Here is a 14,905-nt window from a genome sequence, read left to right on the forward strand (position 1 = left end):
CCAGTTCCCATCTAGAGAATGGGGCCCCAGAAATTTAGGACAACACGCCAAGCATGTGTGGCATGTTCTCTATTTAGCACTATAAAAGTTCCAAAAATAGCAAAGTGAGCGTGCTTGTTTATTTTTAAAGTCCCATACCAGTGAATGAAAAGTGCACTGTGCAAGCATGACCACCTCTTCATTCACAGCTATGGGACTGCGGGAAATAGCTGAGCCAGCACTTGGCTATTTTTCGGAACTCCAATAGTTGTGATTAATGGAGGGTGGCTGTGGATTAGCGGCTGCTCCCTGTCCCAGACGTGGGACCTGCACCCATCTAAGATTGATGGCATGTCCTAGTGATATGCCAATAATGACCCAGACGGGAATACCTTTTTAAGGTATATATGTAGACAACCTCCAATCTCTGCAGTTTTGCAGTCATGGAGAAACCTCCAATCTTTGATACATTTGAGCATTGAGATATTCATTAGAATTAGAAATTTGCTTTAATGATGTTAATAGGTTAACGGCTATGCAAATTCTTTGTTGAAAAGGCTATTAAAGGAACACTCAAGGCAAAACCAACGTAGGTGCATGACACAGAGGTTCTTACTATGAAGTACTTTAAACCCCTGTGCCGTGAATCACCCCCTTAAGCCCTATACCAGGTATAGCACTGTAGCCCAGAGTGTTCCTCATAGAAATCTTACAATATCGTGTGACATGTTTTCTTCATTAATGTTCACTCTACAAAAAATAAATAACTTTTCCCACTAAGAAATACTAACACAAAAAGGAGTAGGGCTTGCTTATGGTTTTCACTGGAACTGTGCCCAGCCACTCCTTAAAGGGCCAGATCCTGAGAGTTCAATTATAGCCCTGCTTTCTGACTGTCAAAACAGTATTTTTTCACACTAAAGGCACAACTATTACATTTGCTATATTACAAAATAGTTATTTTATTATGGAGAATGACAACTCTTTGTTCTTTCTATAATGGTAGTCACGCATGACATGCACTAAATCCAAAAAGACCACATTTAAACCTACTACTATGTGCATAGGAAAATAAGATCAGCTCCAATAATATATCTGGGACGAACCCACTACATTTTGGAGTTACCGTTAGACCCTATAGTGCCTTATATCTTACCTCCTTAATTAGCCACAGCTATTATATACAGAGCGTCCTTTGTATTCACTAGTCAGCTTGTAGATTAGAGGATGGTAACAGTAATCCTAGTCCTCAGACTTTTCCCTTACGCTATATGTATTTAACTAGAAAATGAACATATGTACTCCACAGAGGCAAAGTGACAAACCTAACGGCTTGCAATAGCCCCTGACCAATTTCACAACATCCTGGTAGGCTCCAACATTACTACAATCCATATGTTTAATCTAAGTTAATAGTGCTGTAGTAGAGGCACATAATACCATAGTGTGCAAAATATGAATGCATCATAAAGAAAAAGTGCAAATCTGTATTGGCCATATTGGTCCAGAGAAGACATCGTTTTGTGCAGGTTGTGGCAGCTATCTTTCAGCTAAGATAAAAATGTATGCTCATATTATTTTTTTTAAGGAATATCAATACAGCCATATACACAAGCCAATCGACTACCTGAATACAGTACTTATATCTGTGATGCCATAGGCATGGTGAAGATCTGTAGTTGGTTGATAAACTCCAAGCCCTGTCACCATTCCCTATGACTTGCCACATGACTTTCATTACTTCAGTCTCTTAAAATGTAGCAATAAAGGTCATTTGTGGATTCACATTTGACCAAAATAACAATAGCATTATATAAATGTTTCTGGAGAAAGCACCCGGACAAGTAAATGTTATCACGGTGGAAGTCTATCGAAACAACCATATAGTGGTAAACAGAGAGGAGTTAAGGACATCTAATGAGGATCTAACTACCTACGACAATGGATCTACTTAATAATTTGTGGACAGTCGCTCCAAGCTTTTGATTTCCTCTTGGCTAATGCCAACCAAGCTGGTTCTGATGAGACAGGAGTGGCATCTGGAGTGGAGAACCTCTTTGGAAGATCCTTTGCATGTGTTACGGGAACAGTCTCTGTAATTTCCACTGTTGGAGGAAAAAAAGTTATGTTTTTCACAAGAAACCATGTGTATACATCAAACTAAATCCATAAATTCTTATTGGATCCTTTGAAGATGTCTATTGCTGATCATAAACAAGTCTTATAGCTAGTTATAGTTAGCATATTCCATGGTAATGTAATTTCTGCAAATTAAAATGTGTGTGTGCTTTATGACTGCTGATAATGGATAGAAATTTTTCCATTCATTCCCTCTAGACCCTGGAACCTGCCCATGTACAATCAAGAAGAGATGTGGACCCGGAGCAGGGTATGGGTCTCTGGAAATCCTGTTTTCCCCTCTCCTGCTGCATTAAGTTACAACAGCTGGAGATTCTTATTGGCTGTTGTAACTTAATTCAATGCAGTTCTGTTGGGACAGACAGAAGAGGGAGCGTGAGGCAGGGCTATGGAGTCTGAGTCCACCTCTGGCTTTTAAATTAAACTATTACATGATTGAGGTGAAAAGTTTGATGTTACCAAGCTTTTACTGCAGCAAATTTGTTATTACCAATTATTATCATGAGCCATTTATGCTGCAGTCGGAGTGTGGAATACAGGAGTGTAATGTGTGTGTGTGTGTGCGTGCAGTACACAGAAATGGAAACTAGGAAACCAGACATGTATGAACAAGCACCAAGTCATTTAAGTATTCATCCGAAATTCATTATATTTAAACACAGTTATTTTGGCCCAAGTAGATGGTTAAATCAACACTCCGAAGCAGATGGCCATGGCTAAACGTGGCCATATCTATTAGATTATTGTCAGGTGAACCTGCCAATTTGTAATGTCCGTGGCCTCCTCCATGCTCATGGCCGATGTCAGGGAAAAGATGTTGAATTTCTACATGCCCAAATCTCGGTTCTGAAGGCATATAAGCCATCTCCAGATTTGGCAGTGGCTGTGCCTATTGAGAACACATGCACACTTGTCTTGGTTGGAAGAATTAGGAGGAACAGCTATCTAAACTGTATGGTAAGTTGGAGGCTGCATTTACCTGTGACTGATGTTGGAAGAGTGTTGGATTTCTGTAGCTGTTCCCTGCGCTGGAGTCTAGTCACCACTGTCTCACATTTCTTCTCTTCGTGGGGTAGTGGCTTCTGCAGTGACCCAGATCTGCTTCTGTATTCGCCTACTAGGACACCAGATGACTATAAAAAAAAAGTGATAGTTCTTAATATAGGAATATGAAAATAAGCATCTCCTGTTTTCAGGTATCAAGTACTGTCTGTCGCCTAATCTAAGTACATCATCTTTGTTCTGACCATTATAAAGTATTAAAACATCAGGAACATTAAAGAGGTTTTCCAAAGTTAGATGAAAAGGACCACTTCTTTCAGAAACAGCACCATTGCATAGGCAGTGTCCGGTATTAGAGCTTAATGGGGCTAAGTTGCTGTACCAGGCATCGGCCATGGACAAGAGTGGCGCTGCTTCTGGAAAAAAACAGACCTTTTAATACATTGACTGAAGTATCATATACAGTCCTGATCAAAAGTTTAAGACCACTTGAAAAATGGCCAAAAATCATATTTAGCATGGCTGGATCTTAACAAGGTTCCAAGTAGAGTTTCAACATGCAACAAGAAGAAATGGGAGTGAGACAAAACATTTTTTGAGCATTCAATTTAATGAAAACAACGAATAAACTGAAACAGGCTGTTTTTCAGCTGATCAAAAGTTTAGGACCACACCTCCAAAAAAAAACTTAACCCCCCCAAAACAGAAATCCAACTTCCAAACATGAACTCAGTATTGAGTAGCTCCGCCGTTATTGTTTATCACTTCCAAAATTCGTTTCGGCATGCTTGATGCAAGCGTTTCCATGAGGTGAGTGGGAACATTTCTCCAAGTGGTGAAGACGGCCGCACGAAGGCCATCTACTGTCTGGAACTGTTGTCCATTTTTGTAAACTTCCCTTGCCATCCATCCCCAAAGGTTCTCAATTGGATTTAGATCAGGGGAACATACAGGATGGGCCAAAAGAGTGATGTTATTCTCCTGGAAGAAGTCCCTTGTCCTGCGGGCATTGTGTACTGTAGCGTTGTCCTGTTGACAAACCCAGTCGTTACCACACAGATGAGGGCCCTCAGTCATGAGGAATGCTCTCTGCAACATCTGGACATAGCCAGCGGCCTTTTGACGCCCCTGCACTTCCTGAAGCTCCATTGTTCCACTGAAGGAAAAAGCACCCCAGACCATTATGGCGTCCCCTCCACTGTGGCGCGTAGAAAACATCTCAGATGGGATCTGCTTGTCATGCCAATAACGTTGGAAACCATCAGGACCATCAAGGTTACATTTTTTCTCATCAGAGAATAAAAATTTCTTCCACCTTTGAATGTCCCATGTTTGGTGCTCTCTTGGAAAGTCCAAACGAGCAGTACTGTGGCGTTCAAGGAGACGAGGTCTTTGAAGACGTTTTTTGTTTTTGAAGCCTTTCAGTCTCAGATGCCGTCTGATGGTTATGGGGCTGCAGTCAGCACCAGTAAGGGCCTTAATTTGGGTCGAGGATCGTCCAGTGTCTTGACGGACAGCCAATAGGATCCTCCGGCTCAGTGCGGATGACATTTTTGTTGGGTCTTCCACTTGACTTTTTTGTTCCATAACCCTCAGGATCATTTAAGAAATTCCAAATGACGGTCTTACTGTGTCCCACCTCAGCAGCGATGGCGCGCTGTGAGAGACCCTGCTTATGCAGTTCAACAACCCGATCACGTTCAAAAAGGGAGAGTTTTTTTGCCTTTGCCATCACAACGTGTGACTACCTGACAGAAAATGACAATGAATCCACATCTTTGCACAGATTTGGCCTTTTAAAGGCATGTGGTCCTAAAATTTGGATCAGCTAAAAAACAGCCTGTTTCAGTTTAATCGTTATTTTCAATTAAATGCTCAAAAAATGTTTTGTCTCACTCTCATTTCTTCTTGTTGCATGTTGAAGCTCTACTTGGAACCTTGTTAAGATCCAACAATGTAAAATATGATTTTTGGGCATTTTTCAAGTGGTCTTAAACTTTTGATCAGGACTGTACTTAGGTATAATAATTCAATTACAGTTTCCTTCGCTAGCTTGTCAGCTTGCTTGGCCTCTCTGGCTTGTCTCCTCTCTTCCCTGGATGCTTGCTGTTCACGGAATCCTTTTTGTTTCTGCAGAGCAAGTGTGATCCAGAGTGGTTGAGCTGATTCAACTTTCTCCATCAGTCTGGTGCCATCTAATGAATGTCGACTCTGAAGCACAGGTCTCTCTGTATGAACAAATGATAGAAACATAAATGACTTTTCCTACTTCAATCTTCTAGTCACAGACAAAAAAGTTAGTCTCTCATATTATCTTATAGGATTGAACCCCCCTCCCCTATGATATCCAGAATAGGAGTCAAACCTTCAGTTTTTAACCATAAGTTTGAGCAGTTACTGCTTTACAACTTGAGATCGACCTTATGGGACCCCCAAATTATGCAGAGATACAACCAAAATGGGTAAAATTGAGAACGAACTGCTCAGCCTTGGAGTTGAGACCACACAACTTCAGCTCTTAGAAATAGCCAACTGGTTATTTATGACATATACCAAGTCTACTGATTATCCTAGGTACATGATATCTTTAAGGGCTTAAAAGCTATGTACACCCTTGGGGACAAATTTTTTTATGATTGCATTTTATCATTTTGGGCTAAAAATTACTTGAAATGAATGAATCCGCATCCTATCCGCAAAAAAAAAATGAGGATTGGATGCGGACTAAAAATACAGTCATGTGAATGGGGCCTAAGCCTCTCCTGTGTTGTCTTGGTGGTGTGCTTAGGGTCATTGTCTTTGCCAGGTTTTCATTAAGAATATCTGTACTTTGCTTCATTCAGTTTTCCCTCAACCCTGTCCAAGCTTATAAACTCCCCCACAGCATGACGCTGTTTTTTCTTTTTAATAAATTTGCAAAAATTTCTAAAATTCTGTTTTCACTTTGTCATTATGGGGGATTGAGTTCAGATTTATGGGGAAAAATTTGATATTTTTTAATATTTTATCACAACGTTGCAACATAAAATGTGAAAAAGTGAAAGGATGTGAACACTTTCTGAATGCATTCTGTGTATACACATAAATACTGCTTCTGCCTTAATATACTGCACCCTGTGTGTATACAGACGGAAGAGCAGTATATACATGTACGTAAAGAGATGGAAGTGAATTTTTGGTTCTGATTTAGGGCACTGGGGACATCCTAGGTACTCCTCATGATTTGGATTGAGGTGTTTTGTGGGCGTGTGCTAATATGGAGTTGGGGAACATGTCTGTAAAAATTTTTTGACTGTCCACGAATTTTATCTTAGTTGCCCAGAAATAACTAATGGCAAGGTTGGATAGGGTATCAGCAGCATTCAAAAGAGTCCAAAAAATAGGGATTTATTCACCCATGTTTTAATCTGCTTGAAAAATATCCTGACCGTAAACTGAAACATTCCACTGAACATGAGTGAATACATTTTTTTTTTTTTTTTTTTTTATGATTAAGACTGTATTTGTTTTTTGGCTGTATGTCACTTTACATCAAGATTTTACTGCTGGCACCCTAATCTCTAATAACAATATCCTGCTATTTTTATAGTTATTAAAGACTGACAGACAGATAGATAGATAGATAGATAGATAGATAGATAGATAGATAGATAGATAGATACGTAGATAGGAGAAACAATTTTAGTTTATTTAGCGGAAGATGTTCCTAAACATGAAGAAGTACATTATATCTGTCCTCAACTTTCCTACTGTATTGCTGACTTTTTATTCTATTGCATGCCAACAGCTTTCATTGTGTTGTAACTGACACAGGAACCTGACAAGCTCCATGTAGGAAAATAACAGTTTGGATAAATGGGTAAACTTCTGTTTTCAAGTTCGGCATACAAGGTTCGGGTTATTTAAGAATTCCGTTATGGTTATGGTCTGTGGTAGCGGAATTCGTAAATAACCTGAACTTTGTACGCTGATCTTGAAAACAGAAGTTCTCTCATCCCTAGTTATAGAGATAAAACCAGTAGTTAGTTGCACACTAGTGCTTTTAGATCCGGCAGGCTGTTCCGGATCTCTCTGCATTCCAGAAGGTACCATTGCCGGAAGCTACCACGTTGCCATCCGGCCGATTCTCAGCGGTCAGATCTCCGCTGATCCCCATTATAGTTATTGGGGCCGGCGGGTATCGGGTAGCGTCTCTGGCAATGCCGGATCCAGACATCTCCAGCAGGTTGCTCTCTGCCAGAACAGCCTGTCGGAGATGTAAATCTAGCCTTAGTGTACTCTGAGATTGCAGTTCTCTACAGCTATCAATACCAACAACTTCAGTATAACAAACAGTTACGTAACAGCTAGATTTATGAGAAAGGTTAGAGGAAATGTGTATGAAAAATAATCAGGTATCAAAGAAGAATATGTTGGCAAACTTCCAAGATTGTAAGGGCAGTAAAACGTTGCTGACATGTATAATATGTTTTCTGCACTATAGCAGAAGGAATAAACAGAAAAGTAGCTTAAAGTGGTTGTCCACTACTTTTATATTGATTGCCGATCCTCAGGATAGACCATCAATATCTAACTGGCAGAGGTCCAACCCCTTGCACCTCCGCCACTCAGCTGTTCTGGAGTAGTTCCATCTACTGTGTAGGGGATAGTGCTGGTTACTGCAGTGCTGCCCTCATTTACTTCAACACGAGCAGCACTAACTAGCTCCGTCTACTACATTGTGTAGTTACAGCACTGGAGCTACTCCTGAATAGTTGATCGTTGGTGGTATGGGGTGTCGGACTTCTGCCGGTGGGATGTTAGTGGCCAATCCTGAGAATAATGCACCAATAAAAAAATGACTGGACAACCCCATTAAAGTGGCTTTCTGGGTTCAGTATATGGCAGGCCTATTCTCATATAGATACACTATATGGACAAAAGTATTGGGACACCTACACATTAGACCTACAGGAGTCTTTATGACATCCCATTCTATAATCATTAATATGGACTTGGTTCCTCTTCATCCCATAGGTTTTCAGTGGGGTTGAGGTCAGGGCTCTATGTGGGCTGTCAAGTTTTCCACACCAAACTCACACATCCATGCCTTTATGGACCTTGCTTTGTCTACTGGGGCACACCCATGCTAGAATAGAAAAGGGTATTCCCCAAACCAGTCCCACAAAGTTGGAAGGATGGAGTTGTCCAAAATGTCTTGTTATGCTGACGTATTAAAGAAGTTTTCCAGGATTACTATGTTAAGCTTATGTAGTTGCTTACCTTATTCCTCATTATCTCAAATCACTACAGTTTCCATCCTGTATATACACTTCCTGTTGCTGTAGCCAACCAAACCCATGATGCACTTCTCCTTTCTCTGTCCCTCGCTCCAGCACCGCCCCTTACAACTCCCAGGTAGTTTATAGCTCCTCCCACAAGCTAGTTACAAAGACACTCCCCTATCACTGCCTCTAAATGGACATAGCATCACAGAAAATAAGAAAGCGCTGTATGGACATGGTCATATGACCATAGCCTAGAACAGAAAATAGGAGCAATAAAGGTAAAAAAATATATATATACATTACAAAATTATAGCTACCTTCATAAATCATTGTTTTAAAGGATCTTGATGCAAACCTGAAGACCCCTTTAAGATTTAATGAAAGCATTGCTAGAATGCATGGAATATATATGCATATCTTTATAGCATACTAGATAGACATCTGTGTCATCTCAAGCTTTTTGTGAATTTGTTCTATAGTGGAAGCCTCAACGATATGCTGAATCAGTTATGTGAAATACCAACAGTGCTGACAGACCCTACTGACTTATAATGGGGGCTGTATGTGAATGGAGCATCTGATTGCTGAATCTTTTATTCACATCTGCCATACATATCTCAGCTTGCATAAATATGGTCCACTTTACCCGTACCATTTTTCGAACACAAATTACATCACTACTCAGATACCTTTCATTTGATAAATTCACAGTTTTAGCACCATCACAAAACTAGTTATTTGGGGTTTACGAGGCAGAAGTATAGTCTCACTAGTAGTGTTACAGTCTGCTATTCCCATGAGGTCTCTAAATGTCATCACGTTAGGAAGTAGAGGAAGACAGTCCTATCAGCACCTACAACACTTTCTAGAAAAATGGAAGGACCATTCTTTCTGCTTGGATTTGGCTATGTGTTTGTGATTATTTCTGAAAAATATGTATTTTAAAGCGATGCTGTTCTTTTGAAAACATGCTGAAAATAGGTATAAAAAAGTGTACAAAGAGTCCAAAAATATAGATAGATAGCATAGTGCATACTCCAGAGTCCAAATCTGACCCATGATTGAAACCACGTGACCATTAGTTGCCACTCATACATATGTCTTTATTTTTATGGACCCAGTAGTTTCCTACTGATGAGGAAACATGTATGGGATGGATTATCGGGGTTACAGGGGTTTTCTGGTCCATTTATATTGATGTCCTATCCTCAAGATAAACCATCAATATCTGAATGGCAGGAATCAGACAGCTGTTCTGCAGTAGCTCCAGCAACTGAACTGCAGCTTCATCAGTTGTGTGTAGTAGACGATGCTGGTTACTGCAGTACTGGGCTCCTTAACTTCAATGGGCAGTCAGCATTAGAACTTCTACAGAACAGCTGATCATCAGGGGTGCAAAGTGTTAGACCCCTGCTGATCAAATATTGATGGCCTATCCTGAGGAAGTACCATAAAATCCCTCTAAAGTAAGGGTCAAAGGGGTGCTTTTCCACTCGGTAGCCCTGTGAGGGACAGTGCAGGATGCATTGCAAAGGACAGAGATAATTTCCATACACATTCCTTTCGGTAGATAGTGGTGATCTATTGAACCATAGGGGACCAGGTCATAATGCCACACATTTAGGATTAGTTCTCCCTGCCTTTCATCCAATTTGTGTCCACCACTACCTAGCTTCTATTGTACAATAGGGATCATAGGACTTGCTTTTCCTGAAAGTATATGCCATAAATGTCTTGTCTTTTAGAATACCCTTTCAATATAGAGTCAACCAGGTTCAGAATTATTCATATTGTCATATATACTTGCACCAAACATGGGGGAAATCATCTGTAGGGTTGCCACTTCTATGTACAGCATTAGATAATTAATTTAAAATGGAAAGTTATGAATTTGAGATGTAATCACATTACCTCTTCCTGTTTTCTCTGGTCTTTTTTCTGGTTTCTCTCTCCATGGGATTGATGGCAAATTTGCTTTATCTGTTCTATCATACTCAAGACTTTCACTATGTTTTGAAGATGGAAAAGCTGCGCTTACTTTAACTTCCTCTGTTACACTTATTTGCTCTGTTTTGCCCAGACTTTCCCCATGAGGGTCTTTCATATCTGTTTTATTCAGTTTTGAAAGAGGGGAGGATGGTGGAGTTGGGCTGGATGGTTTAGGAGCAAGTGACGGCTTCTGGATGATGGGCGACTTAGGAGCTATTCTGTCTTTGTTAGGTGATGACAAATGAGGACTTGTACCTGGGGTCAGTGGAGAAATGAAAGTACTATAAATGTTTTCAGATAGATAGTTTGAGGTATCTAGCAATAATTTAACCGTGCTATCTTTCTTTAACTTAGTAGGGGATGCTGACAATTCTTTGTTGGGTAAAGTCCTTATTTCTGTTTCATCTCCTGCAGTTAATGGAGTAGGAACACCTTCAAAGCTGTCACCTGCACTATATCGTTTCTTCCGTTTCTGTTCATTCTGAGGATCTGAATGAAATCTCAAGGAATAATGTGTCCTTCTTAGTTTGACTCCAAATGGAGCCATTTTCTCTTCTGAACTTTGTAATAATTTAACTGGTTTTCTCATACTGTTGGCCATTTGTGCATTGAGGGAAGTTTGCTCTTCTAAATGACCACGACGAGGAGACGGAGGTGGGTAAGGAACCAAGAAGGATGGAAGATCTTTAGAAAATATACAACCTTCTGCACCACCTTCAATCGTAGCTTGCCTTTTCATTTTATTTGCCACCACTTCTTGGACACTCAGTGCCCTTTCTGTGAGCCTTCTCTCAGCTGTGTTGTCAGGTAACACTGTTCCTATATGTTCCTTATTTGATTTCATTGCTGGGGTGTCACTACTAAATTCAACGGTTTTCGCAGATTCTGGAAATTTCTGCCATGCTGGTGTTATAGAAAATTTAGCACTAGCTGACATTGTCTTTCGTAAGATGTTATGGGAGTCATCTTTACCCTTTCCTATCCAGTCATCACTAGGTACACAAGGATCAGTTTTATTATTTTCGGTCATGGCAACATTTTCAGATTTGTTGAATATTTTTGACCTAATGGAAGCCCATTCTTCCATGAAGGACTGATTTTCCAATGTCTCTGATGTATATTTTGTTTTACTGCTGATATATTTAGTATTGCCCATATCTCTTTCATTTTTGGTTTCGGCAAGATCTAATTTCCTTTCTTCAGTCAGTCCAAGCAATGTTTTACAAGCGGTGTCCCTAATCTGGTTAAGGTTTACAGCTGTACCACACAGTTGTGCTCCTGTAACCAAAATTGCAGTGTGGGGAATGCACTGGGAGGATGGAAGAACATGTGAACTAATATTCGTTTTAGTTTCTTTAGGGTCCAGTCTATCAGGGCATGTTGGTTGCTCTTTTACTAATGTAACTGGAGATAAATTAACTTTCTCAAATATAATCTGCTTTTCACCTGACGTGACCTTAAATGTAAATGGTCTTTGCCTTTGGTCAAGCTCATTCCATCGGAGTTCTTCATTACTTTGTCTCTGTTTTAAATCTGTGTCATTTTCTTTACTTATTTCATCTGTTTTCAGCTTTTCAGGTAGATGTTTTTCTGTAATACTGCTTTCATGATCTGGAGAGGAATGCCTTACCTCAACTACATTCTTCTTAATATCCTCATTAATTGGATATTCTTTCTTTAAAGGTTCCTCGTGTACCAATTTTTTGTCCTCCACTAGTCGAACAGCTTTTTGGTCTTCCACTTCAATCCCTTTCTGCACCCCAGCTGCCCTATGTTCCTCCAAGTCATGTTTTATCTCCTCTCCAACAAGAAGAGATCTCTGTAGTTCCAGTTTATGTTTCTTCAGTCCTTCTGCCATTTGAGAAGTCCTCTGCAGCTCCAGTTCAGATCTTTTCTGTTCTTCTATCTGAAGTACATTTTGTTGTTCCATTTCATACTTTCTCTGCTCCAGTGCAATCTGAAGTGCTTTCTGGTGTTCTTGTTCATGCTTTCTCTGCTCCTCTGTAATCTTAAGTGTTTTTTGCTGCTCCAGTTCTTGCATTATCTGCTCTTCTGCCATTTGAATTGTTTTCTGCTGTTCCATCTCACACTTTCTCTCTTCTTCTGCAATTTCGAGTGCTTTTTGTTGCTCCAGTTCACGATTTCTCTGCTCTTCTGCCATCTTAAGGATTCTTTGCTCCTCAAGTTTGCGTTTGTTCAGCTCTTCAACTTCCTGCAGAGCTCTCTGTTCCTCCTTTTCACACATTTTCCGTTCCTCTGCTAACTGAAGGGCGTTTTGCTTCTCTACTTCACGTCTTTTTTGTTCCTCAGCATCCTGCAAAGCTTTCTGTTGTTCCATTTGCTGCTCTATCTCAATCTTCTTCTGCTCTGCAGCTTGCTGCAATGTTCTCTGTTGCTCCAGCTCATGAGTCTTTTGTTCTTCTGCTAATTTGAGACATCTCTCCTCCTCACGTTGTCTTTGCTCATCTTGTTTTCTGTCTTCTTCTAATTCTTTCAGAATTTGTTCAGCCCGCAGTTTTTTCTCTTCTTCACGTCTACGCTGTTCCTTCATTTCATTTTCTTTCTGTTCTTTTATCTTATGCTGGAGCCTTTCTAACTCAATGTTCCTAATGATTTCCTGTCTTCTTTGTTCCTCTTCTGTGGTACGTTTATCTGCTACTGACTTCTTTCCTTTATCCATTTGTCTACTTTCTTCAGATTTAAAAGTGATTGGCTCCTTATGTTTTTCCCCTTCATATTGTCTATTGGTCACTTGAGTATGCTCAGGAATTTGTAATCCACAGGCTTTTCGCTCAAAATAATTAGACACAATTATATCCTGATTGGAAATATCCATTGAGTGGTACATGGCTTTATTGAGAGATCGATGCACATTCAGTCCAGTTTCATGTTCGTTGTCTTCTATGCTGTAACAATCCTGTGGAGAAAGTTAAAAGTTTTGAAAATGAAAATACACATAAGGCATACTTTTTAAGACGACTGTCAGTAACCATAAGGTAAAACGGCAGGAATTCTAAGGAGAAGGAGATGCTGCCAGACAACCAGGTGCAGCTTTTAAAAAAATATAATTTAGCCAATTAATTGCCCCAAGTGCGCAGATCGTAGGTCAAGCCAAAAATAGAAGGCTCTATCAGCATCAATCTAATATGATTAGGTAGCCTAGAGGTTAATTGGAAGGCAAATTATATGATTTATACACACAGAAGAATTATTTTATTTGCCCATTGACATTCTCCTGAAACTTTCCATATTGTCAGACGGAGTTAATTTGCATTTACACTGCGTCAACGAGTAGACAATTATCAGGAAGGAAGCGTCAGTGGAGGAGGAGAGCTGCATTTACATGCAGTGATCACCTCAACTGTATGGGGATGAGCAATAGCTACTGCTATCAGTCATCTTCATACAGATTCATTGTTTCTGGGCAGAAGATCTTGACTGAGGTGACAATGACTGATGTGTCCGAACAAAAGATCATTTCACCCGATGAACGAGTGTGTTGCTCATCCACTTGGTGATCTGTGGCAGCTTTACACAGGCCGTTTATCAGGAATGAGTGTTCTTACAAATATCCGTTCTTCGTAAATGGCCTGAAAATCGAGCCATGTAAATCCATCATTAAATAAGTATGAAAAGTGATTTGGAAAGTTAGCCTAGCCTAATGGAAATAATTGCTTTCAAGATCATTATTGTGAAGTTTACTCTTAAAGGCCAGATCCATGTTCAGGTTTTCTGATGTAGTTTAAGCCAAAACTAAGTGTGGATCACATGGGAAGAGTAAGTATAAAGGACAGAAACTACCTCACCTGTTTTTTGAATCCACTACTGGGTTTCACAGCAAAAACCGCATCAGAAACCTTGAACATGTAAACTCAGCCAAAGGGTTACTACTGAAAGTGCTGGGTAGGGTCTATGGAGACCTGGGCAAGCATACCTTTATCAGTGCTTTTATTATTAGCAGCAATGTGAACCTGAACTTTTACTCTGCTGGGCACTACTCCTGTAAGTATCCCTCTGTTCTCTCTGAAAAGGCTGTATTCACACATAGGTTTTTATGGCATTTTTCGGCACCTTTGAATTTTTGCTGTTATTTTGTGGTACGAATGTCAGCTCCAGATGTTAGCTGAAGCTCTTTGGGACATATGAAATGTAGGACACAAGTATTTTTCACTATTGGTGTTTTCGTTAATTAGGTGGCGTTTTTTTTGTCTTTCCTGCTTCCTTTTAAAAACCCAACATACTGCAGCTCTTGGAATTTTAACAACACCTTTTCTATAGCAGAAAAACACCATGCATAAAAGGTACGTTTCTCTGCTGTCCACAGTCCCAACCAGGGGGGTACACAGATATCATAGGGCACCATAGCAAAACTTAGTAAGAGTCCCCAAAGTAAGATTTCTGAGGTAGGGATGAGCGAACCCGAACTTTACAGGTTCAGGTTCAGGTTCGGTGTTCAGGTGGTGAGGGAATTCCATTATGGATTCAGTTATAGTGGAATATAACAGAATTTGTATTTCAGAATGCAAAAC

At 40.0% G+C, this 14,905-nt stretch overlaps 1 protein-coding gene across 2 annotated transcripts in view; it reads right to left on the minus strand.

Moving 5' to 3' along the window:
• Window positions 1–702: 702 nt before the first annotated feature.
• Window positions 703–14,905, minus strand: part of CRACD (capping protein inhibiting regulator of actin dynamics) — a 47,270-nt gene continuing 33,067 nt past the window's right edge. Inside the window, exons 6-9 of one of the 2 annotated variants that reach the window (XM_040418818.1) lie at window positions 10,299–13,293; window positions 5,158–5,348; window positions 3,098–3,251; window positions 703–2,084 (exon numbers count right to left, since the gene is read on the minus strand). In XM_040418818.1, the coding sequence (XP_040274752.1) occupies window positions 1,927–2,084; window positions 3,098–3,251; window positions 5,158–5,348; window positions 10,299–13,293 (3,498 nt within the window). In that variant the 3' untranslated portion in view covers window positions 703–1,926. The remainder of the gene's footprint in view (window positions 2,085–3,097; window positions 3,252–5,157; window positions 5,349–10,298; window positions 13,294–14,905) is intronic. The other variant, XM_040418819.1, reaches the window with a different exon arrangement.

Source organism: Bufo bufo, chromosome 2 (genome assembly GCF_905171765.1).
Source record: "Bufo bufo chromosome 2, aBufBuf1.1, whole genome shotgun sequence".
Lineage (NCBI taxonomy): Eukaryota > Metazoa > Chordata > Amphibia > Anura > Bufonidae > Bufo > Bufo bufo.